Source organism: Bubalus kerabau, chromosome 2, assembly GCF_029407905.1.
Source record: "Bubalus kerabau isolate K-KA32 ecotype Philippines breed swamp buffalo chromosome 2, PCC_UOA_SB_1v2, whole genome shotgun sequence".
Taxonomy (NCBI): Eukaryota; Metazoa; Chordata; class Mammalia; order Artiodactyla; family Bovidae; genus Bubalus; species Bubalus kerabau.
Window position 1 is genome coordinate 187,701,519 of NC_073625.1, and position 20,841 is coordinate 187,722,359.

At 45.2% G+C, this 20,841-nt stretch overlaps 1 protein-coding gene across 1 annotated transcript in view; it reads left to right on the forward strand.

Annotated features, from left to right (window-relative positions):
* Positions 1-20,841, forward strand: part of BACE2 (beta-secretase 2) — a 113,937-nt gene that overhangs the window by 28,567 nt on the left and 64,529 nt on the right. The window contains exon 2 of the mRNA XM_055569720.1: positions 15,840-15,928. Within this exon, the coding sequence (XP_055425695.1) occupies positions 15,840-15,928 (89 nt within the window). The remainder of the gene's footprint in view (positions 1-15,839; positions 15,929-20,841) is intronic.

Sequence of the window (20,841 nt, forward strand, 5' to 3'; positions counted from 1 at the left end):
GTTGACTTAGGTACGTGAGGGTAATGGTTAATGGGGAGAGGATCTGTTTCCATGAGTGGTGGGTCCAGTGAGAACTGGAGGAGAGGATTTGCTGTCAACTCTTTTAGGGGCTTTATTGTAAAAGAAGTGCAGAGGAATAGGACTGAAGTGGGAGGAAAATGTGGGGTGAAAAAAGTTGCGTGTCATTTTTATTAAGATGGGAAATAATCACAACCTGCTTGGAAGTGGGTGGGAGTGGTCCAGGTAGAGGAGAAAAAACCTGAGGATGCAGAGAGAGTTGGGGGATTTGGGAGTGTGTTGTCGTGAGTGGGCGATAGGGTGGATCCAATGTCCATGGAAGAGGCTGGAATTAGGAAGACATGGATCTGTCTCTACTTTTTCAACATCTGTCATAGTGAATGATGATACGCAAGAGCTCTCACTTGTGTGTTGGAGATTTTGCCAAGGTTAATATGTTGCAATTTCTTGCCAAGTCTTTGTTTCTTTGTCATCTCTAAAATGTTCTGGAATGTTTTCGTGTGTCTGTTCTGTACCCTAATTAGGAAAACATCTGTATTTCACTGGCACAGATTGCAAAAGAGGAGTGCATCCGTCATTTCTCTTCTGGGCTAGCATTCTTTCAAAGTATCTGGACACCACAAAAAATGTGGAAATTTAATGTCTTTCCTGAAAGGAATTTACTTGGAAAGGCTTTAAAAAATCTTTTTAGCAGAGAATGATATCTTTGATCACCATATGCCTATTAAAATACATTTTTCTCATAGGTTTAATAAGGGGAAAAAAATCAAAGCCTTTGATGAACCACATAGAAATAGACTGTTTCTTAAATGGCTGGACTGAAATTAACAAAGGGTAGCGAATCTGAAAACAATGGCTTTTTTGTGTGTTATACATTCCAAGTTTGGGCCAATCAGATCAGCATGCAAAGATGTTCTGCTAAGTGGAGATAACATTTTAGATTTTAAGAAGACATTGTAAAGGCTAGGTCACAGCATTCCACCTGGCGATGAATATGAAGACCCTTAGATTATCAATCATTACTGTTAACATACCCACATACAGTCATCGCTGCTGCTAGAAGGCGCCGTACCCTTGTGATACTTAAGACACAAATCACATTTCCTGCTTTCAAAGCACTTAATGATAGCATTGCTTAATGCATGTACTTTGTGACCCCCATGGACTATACAGTCCATGGAATTCTCCAGGCCAGAATACTGGAGTGGGTAGCCTTTCCCTTCTCCAGGGGATCTTCCCAAACCAGGAATTGAACCAGGGTCTCCTGCATTGCAGGCGGATTCTTTACCAACTGAGCTATCAGGGAAGCCCATGTTCACAGAGTTTATTTCAAGTAAACCTGGAGAGGATAACCTCACAGGACCATGTGGCAGGTCTGTTTTAGATCCAGTGAAGTTTTGATGTAATCATCTGTATGCATAATGAAAATTAATAAGATTGGCAGTCCATTTCCCTACTAGGAAATTTACTTTCCTAATTCTTTTGTGTTTTACACACTATTAAAATTGATTATAGTATCTTGATAAATATCATCATAAACAGAGGGAATTTTTTTTTTCCTTTAAGAGTATTGATTGGCATGAGAAACGACTTAGACAGTAAACATTTAATTCAGGGGAAAAACCTCTAATTAGTCATCTATAGTTCCTTGTGCTTTATTCCTCTCCAGTCCTATAGCCAATTCAACAGACACTGAAAATCATTATAAAAGAGAAGGCTGGTCTTTGGTGTGAATGTTAGGTGATGAATTCCATAAGGAACCCCATATCTTCTGTCTTCATCCCCAGTCATATGGTCACCACTCATTAAATATTCATTGGGGAAAAAAAAAAGAATCTTCCCAAGAGAACTGAAACAGGATTTCAAGGAGATATTTGTACATGTATGTTCATAGCAGCATTATTCGCAATAGCCATAAGGTGGAAGCAACCCAAGTGATCGCCGATGGATAAATGGACCAAAAATAAATGTGGACTACATATGCATGGGAATATTATTCAACCTTAAAAGGCGCTTACTCCTTGGAAGGAAAATTATGACCAACCTAGATAGCATATTGAAAAGCAGAGACATTACTTTGCCAACAAAGATCCGTCTAAGTCAAGGCTATGGTTTTTCCAGTGGTCATGTATGGATGTGAGAGTTGGACTGTGAAGAAAGCTGAGCGCCGAAGAATTGATGCTTTTGAACTGTGGTGTTGGAGAAGACTCTTGAGAGTCCCTTGGACTGCAAGGAGATCCAACCGGTCCATTCTGAAGGAGATCAGCCCTGGGATTTCTTTGGAAGGAATGATGCTAAAGCTGAAATTCCAGTACTTTGGCCACCTCATGTGAAGAGTTAACTCATTAGAAAAGACTCTGATTCTGGGAGGGATTGGGGGCAGGAGGAGAAGGGGACGACAGAGGATGAGATGGCCGGATGGCATCACTGACTCGATGGATGTGAGTCTGAGTGAACTCCAGGAGTTGGTGATAGACAAGGAGGCCTGGCACGCTGAGATTCATGGGGTCGCAAAGAGTTGGACACGACTGAGTGACTGAACTGAACTGAAAGGGGAAGGAGATTCTGACACTTGCTGCCATGTGACTGAACCTTGAGGACATTATGCTGAGTGAAGTAAGGCAGTAGCAACAGAATAAATACTGAATTCTATTTACACGAGGTCCCTAGAGTAGTCCAATGTATAGACACAGAAAGTTGAGTGGTGGTTGCCAGGGACTGGAGAATGGGGACTAGCGAGTTAGTTGTTTAGTGGGCACGGAGTTTCTTTCTTTTTTTTTTTTTTAAATTTTTTATTTATTTGTTTTTGACCATACCACTTAGCATACAGGATTTTAGTTCCCTGACCAGGGACTGAACTGATGCCCCCTGCAGTGGAAGGACAGTCTTAACCTCGGGACCACCAGGAAAGTCCCTAGTGGGAACAGAGTTTCTGTTTGAGATGAGGAAAAGTTCTCGAGATGGATGGTAGTTATGGCTGCACAGCGATGTGAATGCTGAACCGTACTTTTAAAAGTGGTTAAGATGGTAAATTTCATATTATATGTACTTTGCAATTTAAAAAATTAATCTAAATGCCTAGAATAATAGTGAGTGCTAACCACTTTATAATAATAGTAACTTGAAAATCTTGCCTGTTGCTGCAGTGAGTATACATGCTTTATTTTTTCACATTTACTGAAAATTGTAACAATATTTGAATGTCAGGAATCAGAAGGAAGTTAATCCTTTTTCTTTTTTCCTGAAAGTTCAGATCTGAAATGTCTTTCTTTCTTTTTTTTTTTTTTTTTGAAATGTCTTTCTATTTGCAGTTATCAACTCTTGAGCAAAAGTGAAAATTTAGTGAAACTCCAAAAGTGTTTTAAGAGTTAAGACATTACACCTTTGATGAGAATCAGTTTAAACTTCTTTGGAAAATGTGCAGAAAGAACCAACTTTTAGCTAAAATGATGTCTCCTAAAATCCTTAGCAATGTATAATGGGTTGAGGGGATGGCTTTAGTTATTGAAGGCAGGAGGAGAAGGGGACGACAGAGGATGAGATGGTTGGATGGCATCACCAATTTGATGCACATGAGTTTGAGCAAGCTCTGGGAATTGGTGATGGACAGGGAAGTCTGGCGTGCCACAGTCCATGGGGTCTCAAAAAGTCAGACACGACTGAGAGACTGAACTGAATTGAACTTGAGGAAAAAGGATTAACTCACCCATTATTAGTAGCTTCCCTTCTTGGCCCCTCCCCCCACAATCACCAAAATATGGAGACAGATCTGCTTTTGTCCTTTTTAATAGTGCTTTCTGAGAAACCGTTCTGCATGAATTTTCCTTTCTGTGGGAAAAAGGATCATTATGTTTGTTGGCGTCAGTGAATGAGTTCCATCCAGCCTTGTGACTCTCATCTATGTCTGTCTAAACATCCTCCTTCGGTGTTCAATCACTGGGATTGCATCCTTGTGTGACCTCAGAGGCTGAGGGAAACTCCACAGCCCAGGGAGTTCCCTGGGGCCACAACATCTCCGTAGAAAAGGGGCCCCCTCTGTTCTTTCTCTGCCTTCCTAGCCCCGTCTTGGGTTTGCCTGCCAAGAGGGAGGGGCTGGCCAAGCAGCTGGAAGTATCCAGCCTACCTGTCTCTTGAGTGAGAGTGCATTCTCAGTCCTAACTAATGTTGGACTCTATCACCCTGTGAACTGTGGCCTGCCAGGCTCCTCTGTCCATGGGATTCTCCAGGCAAGAATACTGGAGTGGGTTGCCATTTCCTATTCCAGGGGATCTTCCTGACCCAGGGACCGAACTCGTGTCTCTTTCGTGACAGGCGGATTCTTTACCGCTGAGCCACCTGGGAAGCACCCATCTCTGAATATCCTCTTGCAAACATATAAGCACTTTCTGGCTTCTGGCTCCTACTTCCAGAAGCTTAGTGGACATGAGGCTGCTTGCAGCCCCTCCCCTTGTGGTCCAGGTTCTCTGTCCAGGAGGCAAAGAATCAGGAGCTGGCTGTTTTGACCATCAGAGACAGTGCCACCATGTATAGCCTCTCAGCAGACAATCAAGTGCCTTCTTGAGGTATGACACGAGCTACTCCAATAACTCTGAGCCCAGGGGCGAAGTGGCTCTGGGTTCTGGCCCTGACTCTGTGGACCAGGGGCAGCCTTGGGTGTGTAATCACGCCTCGACTCATGTGCATATGTTGTCTCGATTCTCAGCAGCATAAATGGAGGCTGGAGCCTTGGGATATTAAGTGAAATGGTTTCAGGAAGGGCGACCCCTTCCAGGGCCCAAGAGTGGGCTCTTATCTAACACTCAGAAATGAATTGTTGAAGGAGACACACGAGCTGACAAAGCAAGAGGTTTTATTGGGAAGGGCACCCGGGTGGAGAGCAGTAGAGTAAGGGAGCCCAGGAGAATGGCTCTGCCACAAGGCCCACAGTCTTGGGTTTCATGGTGATAGGATTAGTTTCTGGGCTGTCTTTGGCCGATCATGACTCAGAGTTCTTTCTGGTAGCACCCACGTTGCTCAGCCAAGATGGATGCCAGGGAGAAGGATTCTGAGAGGTAGTCGGACGTGTGGTGTCTCCTTTTGACCTTTCCCAAATTCTTCAGTTTTGTTGTGGCTTGTTAGTTCCAAGCTCTTTGCCAGGACCTCCTGATGTCAAATAACTCACACGGATGGTTGCAATGGTTCCCAGGAGGATGGTTTTACTCAGTGTGCTTCCCCTAACGAAACAAACCCAGGGTTAACACTCACGTGTAAAGATTATCAACTTAAAAAATATTCACAACCTAAAAGTCAAGAGTTATGATTTATTCAGTGGGAATGTTTAGAACTTCAAGCCCAGGAGACAGCATCTCAAGGAGCCCTAATATAATTGCTCTGTGGAGGTGAGGGGAAGAGCCAGGTTATATAGAAGTTTTGCATCAAAGAGCAAGTATTCTGAACATCAAAAGATTATTGTTAATTAAAGAAGATCAGATAGCCCAAGTTAAGGAATTTAGTGCTTTTCTATGTTGGGAAGATCCCCTAGAGGAGGAAATGGCTACTGACTCCAGTATTCTTGCCTGAAAAATCTCATGGACAGAGGAGCCTGGTGGGCTACAGTCCATGGGGTCGCCAAGAGTCTGACAGGACTGAGCATTCATGCACACACCTCTGTATGACAAGATACAAGAGTCTAGGCTCACTGAAATCTTTCCTTTCTTCTGCATCTCAGCTATCCCAGGCCAGAATCCTGTATTTTTCACATCCTGAGCTCCCTTGGGGCTCCCCATAGGGAGTGGCTACAGCCTGGTGGCTGCTGATTCACAGTTATTCTTCTCCTTCTTGAGTGCCCTCTGGGCTCACCAGCTCACATTGGAGGGCTGCAATAGCTGATGACTGTAACATCCTTGTTTGCTGATATGGCAAGAAGTATTCCACTTCTCAGGATGGAACCCAGAAAGGGAGACCCCCAGATGCAGCTTTGTTAGGGAAGCAGGCTTAGAAGATGGTCTTCTCTCCTTTCTCAAATGTACCTTACTGCTGCCACTACACCACTGTTAAAATTTGTCCTTGGAACCTGGGAGATGGTGTGACTGGGAGACCCAGAACTCACTAAAACCCCTTGAGGGGGACTTGGACCGCAAGACAACCCAGATCAGAAAGCAGAAGCTAACCTCACTTAAGTCTTTTGGGACAGGATGGCCTCAGTGATGCTTGGGCATCATTCATGCCTTCAGCACCCTCTGTTGAGCACTTACTGTGTGCCAGGTCTCAGAACTCGGGACACAAAGCTAGGAGTGAGCGGGCCGGAGGAAGGGGAGAGAGGAACATGATCAGTTTTAGGAACATTCTGGAAGTAGAATAGAGAAGACACCCAGGCTCCTGGAAGTGGAGGCAGGAGGGAAAGGTGGAGCCTGTGCACTCAGGTGATGGAGTGGCCGCTCGCCAGGGTGGGGCAGAAAAGGCAGGGTGAGAGAAAACCACACTCCTGGCCCTGGGATTAGGGCGTTCCTGGGTGTATCTCTGCCTTGTTCCAGCTGAGGGCAGGTGCTACACACACCAAGCACCCCCAGATGTTTTGGGTTATGTGCGTGTCAGCATCACCTGCTGCAGGACCAGCGCTGTGCGTGGGGGTTCTGCAGCTTGTGCTTATCACTTCTGGGCCACATCCAGACTCACTGCAGTGCAGAGACGTGGAGAGAAAGCCTGGTGAGGAACTGGATGCCTGTCATGTTTGGCACAGTGGTGTATTTGAGAAGTCAGCCCTGTAGCAAGAGAAAAACAGCATCAGGCCACCCTTCTTTGAGAAACTGAAACACCCCTATGTGCCAGCCACTATTTTGGATGCATCACATATGTATGAGGGGCATCTCGTGTGCTCCTCATAGCCACACCTTTTCATCTTACCTTGGATATCATCTGTCCTTGGATGAGGACACCAAGGGTCAGAGGTTAGGTGGTTTACTTAAGATTCTGCAGCCAACAGGTGTGTGAGCTGAAAAAAAGCACAATGTATACATTGAGAGTTATGTTTTATTCAGCAGACAAAACTGGGGACTTAAGTTCTGGAGAAGACTCTTGAAAGTCCCTTGGACAGCAAGGAGATTAAACCAGTCAATCCTAAAGGAAATCAACCCTGAATATTCATTGGAAGGACTGATGCTGAAGCTAAAGCTCCAATACTTTGGACACCTGATGCAAAGAGCTGACTCATTGGTAAAGACCCTGATGTTGGGAAAGACTGAGGGCAGGAAGAGAAGGGGACAACAGAGGATGAGGTGGTTGGATGGTATCACCGACTCAATGGACATGAATTTGAGCAAGCCCTGTGAGATGGCGAAGGACAGGGAAGCCTGGCATGCTTCAGTCCATGGGGTCACAAAGAGTCAGACATGACTTAGCGACTGAACAACAACAAAGCCTGGGACAGAGCATCTGATGTCACTCTGAGGGACTGCTCCGAAGCGGCAAGGGTGTGGGGGAGTCAGGATAAATAGGAGTATTTACAACAAAGACCAGATTGTCAGGACATCAAAAGATTATTGTTAATTAAAGAAAACCAGGTATCTCAAGTTAAAGAATTGAGCACTTTTCTATATATGGGAAGGTGTAAGAGTCTGGGCTCATGGAAATCATTGCTTTGATATGCACCTCAGCTATCTGGGCTTCCTTCATAACTCAATCAGTAAAGAATCTGTCTGCAATGCAGGAGACCCGGATTTTAACCCTGGATTGGGAAGATCCCCTGGAGAAGGAAATGGCATCCCTGGAGAATCCAATGGACAGAGGAGCCTGGCAGGATACAGTCCATGGGGTTGCAAGAGTCAGACATGACTTAGCGACTAAACCACCAGCTACCTGAGGTCAGGATCTGGTCTTCTCTCATCCTGAGTCACCTCAGGGAACACTGCAGGGTCAGCTGCCACAGTTGTTGGCTTGATCACGGGCACCATCTTCCATCATGAGTTCCCTCAGGGCTCACTGGTGGGGTGGCTATAACATGATGATCTGATGGCCACAGCATCATTTGTTTACTGATATAGTATGCATGCGTGATAAATCATTTCAATTGTGTCCTACTCTTTGTGACCCCATAGCTCCTCTGCCCATGGGATTTCCCAGGCAAGAAAACTGAAATGAGTTGCCATTTCCTTCTCCAGGGGATCTTCCTGGCCCAGGGATGGAACTCGCATCTCTTATGTCTCCTGCACTGGCAGGTGGGGTCTTTACCACTAGCACCACGTAGAAAGGCCTCCTGATGTGACAGGCAATAGTTTTCACTCATAGGAGGCTAATCTAGGGTTCAGATCCAGGTCTACCAGAAGCTAAAGCTGATATTTTTCATGTTATTCTCCTTTAGAGAACATGTAGGGTGTTTCCTGGGACCACAGGTCAGAAGTGAACTGGAAGCCCTCCTCCTGTGAGTGGGCATAATTGCAGCATATTTAAGGGCATCTGCTATGGGTGTGTGATGAAATCTCCCCCAACCTGAGAAATCCAGCCTTTCCACTCATCCTAACAGGGATGGGTTGTTCAAAAAGTTAAAAAATTCAATCACAGAGGAGGCCCTCCCTCTAGGAACTGCCACATTTCCTCAGCGACAGATTTCAGCTGCAGAGGTAGTGGCAGCTCCCGCTTCCAGGAGGATTCTGATCTGGGGGTGACTTTTCGTTTCCTAAAACAGGGACCCTCACACCAAGCTCCCTTCATCCTACCACTTCCTCTGCCAGTCTCAGCCTGCCAAGCCCGATGCAGTCAGTGAAAAAGTGCTGCTCTATTCAAATCAGCGCAGGTGATGCCCTGTCCCTCCCCCAGCATTCCCTTGGAAGTTAAGAGTTTCCCAAAAGGAGCCAGGGAATCCATCCACAGGACTCTGGACTGTGTTTGTCTAGGAAGAGCCCCGTCTGCAGGAGGGAAGCAAACACACATACACGTGCATGCGTGTGCACTCACACACAGAGCCTGAATAGGTTGATTATCAAGTCCCTCGTAGCTTCTATAACATCTGTTTGTGTTAAGTGGATCCCTTTGAAAATGATTTTTTTCCCCTTCTCTATAAAGGCAACCTTAATTTTAGAACATGGAGAAATGGTGAGTGGCAATTATTTTTGCTTCCTTCAACAAGACGTGTTTCAGTAAATGAGCTTCATTTCCAGAATTGAAGCCCTGAAAGAACCTGATTAGCAAGATCGGCACCCACAATCACGTGTAATAACTGTGGGCAAACAGCCCTGCGGAGCCGGGACGGGAGGACCCCACTGCTGTGGGTTCTGCTTGCCGACAGACTTCAGCAGATGGGCTGCTAATGTAATTAGGAATCGTTGTGTGAAATGAGCCATTATTTAAATTATCTGCTAATTTTCCTATCTATTAACCTGCTGAAAAAGAGGCAGTGGTATCTGAGGAATCTCAGGCTGCTAATCACTAACTAGATGAAGAGCCCATTCTTCACTTTAATGCAACCTTTCACCTTATTACAGCAATTAGCAGATGGCTTTCTGGGGGGTTATTGCCCAGAGCATCAGCCGAAGATTGAGAAGGGACATTGGGAAGACACGCACAGTCTACATGTTTTCACAAGTGGAGATATTTGGTCTCTGGGGTACGTGAGGCAATGTTTGTGTGAGCCAGCCTTCCCTGTGTCTCTCTACCCCAGACACCAGTGGGAGCAGAGCATTGAGGCAGGAAGGAGGAGAAGACTAGTAATACAGAGCAGACCCACAGGGACTCCCCGAGGCACAGGGCGCACTCAGAGCTGTCCACCTGGGGAGCAAGGAAGTGGAACCTTCATCAGCTGTTGTGTGTTTGGGTTCAGGGCTGCTCCCAGGAGTGAGCGCTCATTCTTGTATTTCAGATCTCTCCTGGAAGCTGGAGAGCTTTTTGGGGGAGGGTGGGTACAATTAAGGCTTTCCTGGGTCCTTCTCAGTAAAGGAAAAGGACCCACACTGTACCCTGGATGTTGGAAGAGCCCCAGCAGCTGAAGTGAGTGTTGGGGCACACAGAGAGTGCCAACACCACCACCATACCCACCACCCCCTGCCCTTGGCCACCATCTCATTCCTAACTCTGGCTAGTCTTGGGTATTTAAAAGGAAACGTGTGATTATTTTATATTGTTGTTGATCAGTTGCTCACTCATGTCTGACTCTTTGTGACCCCATGGACTACAGCATGCCAGGCTTCCCTGTCCTTCACTATCTCCTGCAGTTTACTCAAACTCATGGCCATTGAGTTGATGATGCCATCCAAACGTCTTATCCTGTGTCTTCCCCATCTCCTCCTGTCCGCAGTCTTTCCCAACATCAGGGTCTTTTCCAATGAGTCAGTTCTTTGCATCAGGTGGCCAAAGTGTTGGAGCTTCAGCTTCAGCATCTGTTCTTCCAGTGAATATTCAGAACTGATTTCCCTTCAGATTGACTAGTTTGATCTTGCAGTCCAAGAGACTCTCAAGAGTCTTCTCCTGCACCAGAGTTAAAAAGCATCAATTCTTTGGTGCTCAGCCTTCTTTACAGTCCAACTCTCATATCCATACATGACTACTGGAAAACCCATACCTTTGACTAGATGGACCTTTGTTCTCAAAGTGATATCTCTGCTTTTTAATAGGCTGTCTAGGTTTGTCACAGCTTTCCTACCAAAGAGCAAGTGTCTTTTAAGTTCGTGGCTACAGTCTCCATCCCCAGTGATTTTGGAGCCCAAGAAAATAAAAGTTTGTAACTGTTTCCATTTTTGCCCCACCTATTTTCCATGAAGTGATGGGACTGGATGTCATGATCTTAGTTTCTTGAATGTTGAGTTTTAAGCCAGCTTTTTTGCTCTTCTCTTTCACCTTCGTCAAGAGGTTCTTTAGTTCGTCTTCACTTTCTGCCATAAGGGTGGTGTCATCTGCATTTCTGAGTTTATTGATATTTCTTTCAGTGATCTTGATTTCAGCTTATGATTCATCATATATCAACTGGGAAGTCAAGTTAGCCACCTTTGCCAGTTCTAGGAAAAGCTCAGTGAAGTCTGTGCACAGACGTATCAGGAGTTTGGCCTGGCAAACTCTCTCCAGCTCCTTGGCAGTCTCCCCTTTTTCATCAGCTTTCCACTTCTAGGTGGAGCTCGTGTGAGTCCCCTCCCCATCCTATGGACCAGGTGATTAGCAAATTCCCATTATGGAGATGACTCCAGAGACTAAGGAAAAGGGGTCTGCCCTCAAGCAACTTACAAGCTCCCTGAGAGAAAAGACGTGGGCCTGGGAGAAATCAGAGGCCAGTAGAAGGCATCAGAAGAGTGAGGGGCCAAAACTCAGGGCCCAGTGGTCAGAGGGGAGAGGGATGGATCAGGGCTGGCACTGAAAGACCTTTCAGAGGATGCAGGACTGCCTGGGTCTCAAAGGCAGCCCTGTGTGTGGATTGTGGTTGAATTCTGCCAGCTGGCAGAGAGTGTGAGAGGTGGCATATTATTGTGTCAGAACAAAATGGAGGAAAGTAAAATCCCACAAGATATGCCTTTTTAAAAACAAGAAAGCATTGTCTAGGCACAACAAGGCATGGGGATAAAGTCCTGACTGTCCCCAAGAACGTCCCTAAAGGAATCTTCCTGGAGAGTCTGTTGGCTTCAAAGTGCTCCAGGACCAGCCCTCGGCCGGCAGTTCCTTGGGATATCACAGGGTTTGTGTCAGTGGCCACCAGTGACTGACCTGACTCCCCACCTCCTGTTGAAAGTTGTGTGTATAATTACCATGTGTGTTCAGTCATGTCCAACTTTCTGTGACCCCATGGCTGCGGCCCACCAGCCTCCTCTGTCCATGGAATTTTCCAGGCAAGAATACTGGGTTGCCATTTTCTTCTCTGGGGAATCTTCCTGACCCAGTGATTGAACCCTCATCTCCTATACTGTAGGCAGATTCTTTACCATCTGAGCCACCAGGGAAGCCTAAAAACAGGTAGTTTGACTATTTTAGAGTCTTCATATGAGATCGTGTAAGATTTGTCCTTCTGCGTCTGGCTTATTTTACTCTGCATAATGTTCTCCAGGTTCATTTATTTGGGTACATATGGTAAGATTTCCTTCTTTTTTTAAGGCTCAGAGTAGAATGGTGGTCTCCAGAAGGGTGGAAGGAGGCAATATGGGTGTTATTAGTCAAAGGTATTGGAGAAGGCGATGGCACCCCACTCCAGTACTCTTGCCTTGAAAATCCCATGGATGGAGGAGCCTGGTGGGCTACGGTTCATGGGGTCACTAAGAGTCGGACACGACTGAGCGACTTCACTTTCACTTTTCACTTTCATGCATTGGAGAAGAAAATGGCAACCCACTCCAGTGTTCTTGCCTGGAGAATCCCAGGGACAGCAGAGCCTGGTAGGCTGCCATCTATGGGGTTGCACAGAGTTGGACACGACTGAAGCGACTTAGCAGCAGTGAAAGGTATGGCTCAGACTAAAAAGAATCTACCTGCAATGCAGGAGACCTGGGTTTGATCCCTGGGTCAGGAAGATCCCCTGAAGGAGGAATAGCAACCTACTCCAATTCTTGCCTGTAAAATTCCATGAACAGAGGAGCCTGGCAGACTACAGTCCGTGGGATCACAAAAGAGTCAGACATAACTGGGCACGCGTGCACACACACACACATCTGCCAGTGAAAATCTCTGAGTCCCTGACTTTTTCATTTATTCAACAACTGTTCACTGAGCATCTAGGAAACGCTGGGCACTGTCCAAGGTGCTGGATGCATGAAAGATGATGAACCACAGGGGGGCCCCTGTGGTTGGCTCACTCTCATGGGGGTGCCCCATGCTTGGACGCTCTCTGGAGAAGATATACTGGAGTGTGTAAAAGATGCACAGTGGGGACCTGCTTCCTCCGTGAAAGAGCCCCTGGAACCCCAATGTTGGCAAAGAGATTGGAGCAGTGAAAAGCCAGCGACTGTCAGAATGCTAGACCCTTGCTCTTTGAGAAGGCAGATTTTTGTCCTCGTTGCTATATTCTGGAAGAAGTGGAATGTGGTTCTATAGGAGGCTGCTTGGTATAGGGAAGGAGCTGGGGACTTCCAGCTCTCAGCAGCATTTCTTCTAAAGCAGGGATGATGGTTCATACACGCTTCTGATTCATTTTCAGTTGTGCTTCGAAAGTGCAGTGCATTTCCCATATTTGTGTGTGTTTTCTGCATCCATTTATGGGGTTGAATAATGTCCTCTGGGGTAAGACTATATTTGCAGTTTGAGTTGAACCCAAGGAGACCGGAGGTGATGCTGGAAGTTCTGCAGATAAGGACACAGCAGGGGATGTTGTGTGTGTGAAGTGGGGCAAGGCGTTCGGGGGAATGGTGCACTAAGCCTTTGACTGTCCATGCTTTCAGGGTGGATCCTATAAAATTTAGAGGACAAGTGACTGTATTTTTTTTCCTTTGTGATTAAGACTAGGAGTTACAAAGAGAAAGTCATGGTCCTGGCAAGAATTCAACGTGAAAAATGTCTATTTCCAGGTCATCACACAGAAAAAGGTGTTGGCGGCTCAGAAACATTACTTGAAGCCCCACTCAAAGTGTTTACTGCTCCCTAGAAATCCATTCCTTGCCTGACTCTGTGGCTGCCTTGTTTACTCTCCTCAAATCCTGTCCTCTAACAGCAGCCAAAGTGATGACCAACTTGGCCGAGCTGTGACTCCAAACTGAATTTTCTTGAAGTCTGGCTTGTGCTGACGCAGCTGGGGAGTATGACTGTGCCCAACGCCTGGGCAGTTAGAAGTCATCTGTGTAAGATAATGCTGTCTGTGTTTTGCTGTGACTTTCTCTGTTTTGTGTCGCCCGCCTCTGCAAGGGGGGACCATGTGCTGCGAGGCAGAAGTAAGGACGGGGGTGTGTGGAAAGGACGTGCTTCTAATGTGATGCAGAGGCGGCGGGTGGAATTCCATACCCGGCAAAGCAGAGTGAAATGTCTGTAGAGCACGTCCCTGGTCACTGGGGCCATTATGCCCAGGAGAGTAGTCCTGGGTCTGCTCTGCCTGTGGCTGGCTATGTAGGAGCATTGGTGTGGATGTGGGATGCCAGCCTGGGAACCTGGGCTTCCAGGCAGCTGGTCTTTCCACACACGTCCTGCTGGGCTTTTGGGTGTGTGTTTTTCAGAGAGACCCAGGAAAGACTTGTAAAAATGGCATGCTTTCATGAGTTGTCGTGAGCCTGGAATTCTGGGTTTGTTTTTGTTTTTTTCTTTCTTGTTCATCTCTCTACTAGTTTCACCTAAGCAAATTAAAAGTTCATCCTGCCTTCAGGAACCATTTAAATCCAGGATGTGAAATCAGAGCTGAGAACATAGGCCATGTGGGTTACATGTATTATTAAGTCAACTTGGACTGTCTGCCATCAGGACAATGGGCTTCAGTCCAATGAAGGGTGAGATTCTGGACCTTGCTGACTGCCCATATGTGATATTATGATTTATGTGAAGAAATACATATTTATACAGAGAAATATGTATTTGGTCTTTGTCTCAGTTCCTGGCACAGGGCACCCTTGGAACTTCCTCAATAATAAGGGTGATAAAGGTGCCTTTGTTTTCTATAACAAGTCCCTTTCAACCATACCTGAGGTGTGTCAATGAGATGGCTTTTGGAAAGTCCCAAAGGATGGGGAGCCAACCCTGAGAGTAGAGAGCTGGAACTTTCAGCCTCATTTCCAGGGAAGGGAGAAGAGTTGAAGGTTGAATCAGTCATCAGTGGCTCATGATTTAATCAATCAACCCAACAAATGCGTGTTCAGTTACTTCATGTTCTGTTTAGTTGTGTCCAACTCTTTGCAACCCCATGGACTATAGCCCACCAGGCTCATCTGTCCATGGGATTTCCCAGGCTAAAATGTAGGAGTGGGTTGCCATTTCCTTCTCCTATATACTTTTAATTGTGTTCTGTCTGAAATCAATGCAAACACCTATGTAGTGAGAACCTTCAACTTTTATAGTGACTATGTGTTCATAAATGGAATTAAGAGAATTCATTTCCTAAAGTCGCAGTGCATAAACGGGTATTTACTGTCTCTCAATTCAGTATGAGAAGCCCAAAAACATGTTGAGGAGAAGAAGCCAGAACCTCCTGCCAAAAATCCCACATGATGCCATTTATATAATGTCCAGGAACCAGTGAAACTTGTCCATGGTAATAGGCATCAGAGAGTGGTTGCTTCTGAGAAACAATGGGGATTGACTAGAAAGGGGCATAGAGGGGGCTTTGGGGAATAACAGGAATTTCTGTATCTTGGTTTGGGAGAACACCATGTCAGAACTCACCAGTGGAAAATCCAAGATCTTTCATTTTTATTGTATGTAAATGATAATTCATTAAAACTTAAAAAAAAAAAAAAAAAAGAGATGCCTCTGACAGTTGTTTCCAGGTCCTGTGCAGCAGAGATGAGGGAATACCCACTGCCAGAAGGTGTCTGGGGAGGTGTGCTGGGTGCGTGGGGTGGAGGTGGAGGTAAATGAGGATTTTCAGGTGAGATTGGAAAGGCAGGAGGAGGGCTGCCCAGCCAAGTGACAAACCAGCCGACAGTCCAGGGTGAGAAAGGGCTCTGCCTGGTTACCAAGTACTGCTGGCTGGAAAACGAAACCCCACTTATTCCACTGAGTTTATCTTCTTTTAAGGTTTGGTGTGTATCTGAAGTTAAACTCATCTCTGCCCTTGCAAGCTTCACAATGGACTGTGTTTGGAATTCAATTTTTCTAGCAGCTTTTTAAAAATATTTCTAATCCATATGATTTCTCCAATTAACAAATTGTTCTCAGCACTTAAGGTTTAAGAGAAGTATTCAAGAGTGTTGCCCTAAGCAAGTAACCTAATGGTTTCTCTGTTTTTCCCTTAAAAATAAAAGCTGCAGATACTCGTTGACACCGGAAGCAGCAACTTTGCCGTGGCTGGGGCCCCACATCCCTATATCGACTCTTACTTTGACGCAGATAGGTGAGTGATGGGTCTGTGCCTGGTGGGGGGCGGGCTTGGGGGCACCAGATGGATGCTTCAAAATACACTGGGAGATGCAGCCGAAAGCTGTTTCATTTTAGGGAGGACATGTTCATGTATATATCTGTGTATGTATGTGTATGTACAAGTATCTGTGTGTATGTGCATATAGTGGTGTGTATATTTGTGTATGTATGTATGCATAAGTGTATGTGTGGGTATCCATGTGTACATGCATATGGTGGTATGTATATTTGTGTATATATGTGTGTGTGTTTGTGTATATGTAGATATCTGTGAGTACGAGCACATTTGTTGTTGTTCAGTTGTTGTCATGTCTGACTCTCCGACCTCATGTACTGTAGCACAGCACCAGTTTCCTCTTCCTTCATTATCTCCCAGATGTTGTTCAAATTCATGTGCATTGGGTCACTGATGCTATCTAACCATCTCATCCTCTGCCACCCTCTTCTCCTATTGCTTTCAATCTTTCCCAGCATCAGGGTCTTTTCCAATGAGTTGGCTCTTCACATCAGGTAGCCAAAGTATTGGAACTTCAGCAACAGTCCTTCAGTGAATATCCAGGGTTGATTTCCTTTAGGATTGACTGGTTTGATCTTCTTGCAGTCCAGTGGACTCTCAAGAGTCTTCTCCAGCACCACAATTTGAAAGCATCTGTTCTTCGGCATTCAGACTTCTTTATGATCCAACTCTCACATCCATACGTCACTCCTGGAAAAACTGTAGCTTTGACTATGCAGACCTTTGTCAGCAAAGGGATGTCTCTGCTTTTTAATATGCTGTCTGCGCTGTCATAGCTCTTCTTCCACAGAGCAAGCGTCTTTTAATTTCATGGCTGCAGTCATCATCCACAGTGACTTTGGAGCCCAAGAAAATAAAATCTGTCACTATTTCCACTTTTTTTCCCTCCTATTTGCCATGAAGCAATGGGACCAGATGCCATAATCTTAGTTTTTGACTGTGGAGTTTCAAGTAAGCTTTTTCCCTATCCCCTTTCACACTCATCAAGAGGCTCTTCAGTTCCTTTTCACTTTCGGCTATTAGAATGGTATCATCTGTATCTGTGGTTGTTGGTATTTCTCCCAGTAATCTTGATTCCAGCTTGTGATTCATCCAGCCCAGTATTTCGCATGGTGTGCTTTCAATTCAGCTCAGTCACTCAGTCGTGTCCGACTTTTTGCAACCCCATGGACTGCAGCATGCCAGGCTTCCCTGTCCATCACCAACTCCCAGAGCTTACTCAAACTCTTGTCCATAAAGTCAGTGATGCCATCCAACCATCTCATCCTCTGTCGCCTACTTCTCCTGCCTTCAGTCTTTCCCAGCATCAGGGTCTTTTCCAATGAATCAGTTCTTTGCATCAGGTAGCCAAAGTATTGGAGTTTCAGCTTCAGCATCAGTCCTTCCACTGAATATTCAGGATTGATTTCCTTTAGGATGGACTGGTTGGGGCTTCTTGCCGTCCAAGAGACACTTAAGAGTCTTCTCCAACACACCAGTTCAAAAGCATCAATACTTTGGTGCTCAGCTCTCTTTATAGTCCAACTCTCACATCCATACATGACCACTGGAAAAACCATAGCCTTGACTAGATGGACCTTTGTTGGCAAAGTAATGTCTCTGCTTCTTAATATGCTGTCTAGGTTGGTCATAGCTTTTCTTCCAAGGAGCGAGTGTCTTTTAATTTCATGCCTTCAGTCACCATCTGCAGTGATTTTGGAGCCCAGAAAAATAGTCTTTCACTGTTTCCATTGTTTCCCCATCTATTTGCGATGAAGTGATAGGACCGGATGCCATGATCTTAGTTTTTTGAATGTTGAGTTTTAAGCCAGCTTTTTCACTCTTGTCTTTCACTTTCATCAAGAGGCTCTTTAGTTCTTCTTCACTTTCTGCCATAAGGTTTGTGTCATCTGCATATCTGAGGTTATTGATATTTCTCCTGGCAATCTTGATTCCAGCTTGTGCTTCATCCAGCCTGGCATTTTGCATTATGTACTCTGCATATAAGTTAAATAACCAGGGTGACAATATACAGCCTTGATGTACTCCTTTCCTGATTTGGAACCAGTCTGTTGTTCCATGTCGAGTTCAAACTGTTGCTTCTTGACCTGCATACAGACTTCTCAAGAGGCAGGTCAGGTGATCTGCTACTTCCATCTCTTTAAGAATTCCCCACAGTTTGCTGTGATCCACACAGTCAAAGGCATCAGCATAGTCAATGAAGCAGATGTTTTCCTGGAACTCCCTTGCTTTCTCCATGAGCCAATGAATGTTGACAATTTGATCTCTGGTTCCCCTGCCTCTTCAAAACCCTGCTTGTACATCTGGAAGTTCTTGATTCATGTACTGCTGAAGTCTAGCTTGAAGGATTTTGAGCATAACCTTGCTAGAATGAGAAATAAGCACAATTGTACAGTAGTTTGAACATTCTTTGGCATTGTTTTTCTTTTGGATTGGAATGAAAATGGACTTTTCCAGTACTGTGGCCACTGCTGAGTTTTCCAAATTTGTTGGCATATTGAATGCAGCTCTTTAGCAGCAGCATCTTTTAGGATTTGAAATAGTTCAACTGGAATTCCATCACCTCCACTAGCTTATTTCATAGTAATGCTTCCTAAAGCTCACTTGACTTCACATTCCAGGATGTCTGGCCACACCATCGTGATGCACTTTAGATCAGATCAGATCAGTTGCTCAGTCGTGTCCGACTCTTTGTGACCCCATGAATCGCAGCACACCAGGCCTCCCCGTCCATCACCAACTCCCGGAGTTCACTCAGACTCACGTCCATCGAGTCAGTGATGCCATCCAGCCATCTCATCCTCTGTCGTCCCCTTCTCCTCCTGCCCCCAATCCCTCCCAGCATCAGAGTCTTTTCCAATGAGTCAACTCTTCCCATGAGGTGGCCAAAGTACTGGAGTTTCAGCTTTAGCATCATTCCTTCCAAAGAAATCCCAGGGCTGATCTCCTTCAGAATGGACTGGTTGGATCTCCTTGCAGTCCAAGGGTCTCTCAAGAGTCTTCTCCAACACCACAGTTCAAAAGCATCAATTCTTCGGTGCTCAGCCTTCTTCACAGTCCACCTCTCACATCCATACATGACCACAGGAAAAACCATAGCCTTGACTAGACGAACCTTTGTTGGCCAAGTAATGTCTCTGCTTTTGAATATGCTGTCTAGGTTGGTCATAACTTTCCTTCCAAGGAGTAAGCGTCTTTTAATTTCATGGCTGCAGTCACCATCTATAGTGATTTTGGAGCCCAGAAAAATAAAGTCTGACACTGTTTCCACTATTTCCCCATCTATTTCCCCTGAAGTGGTGGGACCGGATGCCATGATCTTAGTTTTCTGAATGTTGAGTTTTAAGCCAACTTTTTCACTCTCCACTTTCACTTTCATCAAGAGGCTTTTGAGTTCCTCTTCACTTTCTGCCATAAGGGTGGTGTCATCTGCATATCTGAGGTTATTGATATTTCTCCTGGCAATCTTGATTCTAGCTTGTGTTTCTTCCAGTCCAGCATTTCTCATGATGTACTCTGCATATAAGTTAAATAAACAGGGTGACAATATACAGCCTTGACGAACTCCTTTTCCGATTTGGAACCAGTCTGTTGTTCCATGTCCAGTTCTAACTGTTGCTTCCTGACCTGCATACAAATTTCTCAAGAGGCAGATCAGGTGGTCTGGTATTCCCATCTCTTTCAGAATTTTGCACAGTTTATTGTGATCCACACGTCAAAGGCTTTGGCATAGTCAATAAAGCATAAATAGTTTTTTTTCTGGAACTCTCTTGCTTTTTTGATGATCCAGCGGATGTTGGCAATTTGATCTCTGGTTCCTCTGCATTTTCTAAAACCAGCTTGAACATCAGGAAGTTCACGGTTCACATATTGCTGAAGCCTGGCTTGGAGAATTTTGAGCATTACTTTACTAGCGTGTGAGATGAGTGCAGTTGTGCAATAGTTTGAGCATTCTTTGGCATTGCCTTTCTTTGGGATTGGAATGAAAACTGATCTTTTCCAGTCCTGTGGCCACTGCTGAGTTTTCCAAATTTGCTAGCATATTGAGTGCAGCACTTTCACAGCATCATCTTTCAGGATTTGAAATAGCTCAACTGGAATTCCATCACCTCCTCTAGCTTTGTTCATAGTGATGCTTTCTAAGGCTCACTTGACTTCACATTCCAGGATGTCTGGCTCTAGGTTAGTGATCACACCATCGTGATTATCTGGGTCATGAAGATCTTTTTTGTACAGTTCTTCTGTGTATTCTTGCCATCTCTTCTTAATATCTTCTGCTTCTGTTAGGTCCATACCATTTCTCTCCTTTATCGAGCTCATCTTTGCATGAAATGTTCCTTTGGTATCTCTGATTTTCTTGAAGAGATCTCTAGTCTTTCCCATTCTGTTGTTTTCCTCTATTTCTTTGCACTTAGTGGTGTGTATATTTATGAATATATGTATATTTTTGTGTATGTGTAAGTATCTGTGTGTACGTGCACATGGGGGTGTGTATATTTGTGTATAGATGCATATATCTGTGTAAGTGTAGGTATCTGTGTATATGCATATGATTTCACGCTTAGTATGCATATGATTGGAGAAGGCAATGGCACCCCACTCCAGTACTCTTGCCTGGAAAATCCCATGGATGGAGGAACCTGGTAGGCTGCAGTCCATGGGGTTGCTAAGAGTCGGACACGACTGAGCGACTTCACTTTCACTTTTCACTTTCATGCATTGGAGAAGAAAATGGCAACCCACCCCAGTGTCCTTGCCTGGAGAATCCCAGGGACAGGGGAGCCTGATGGGCTGCCGTCTATGGGGTCGTACAAAGTTGGACACGACTGAAGCAACTTAGCAGCAGCATGCATATGATACACAGTGGTGTG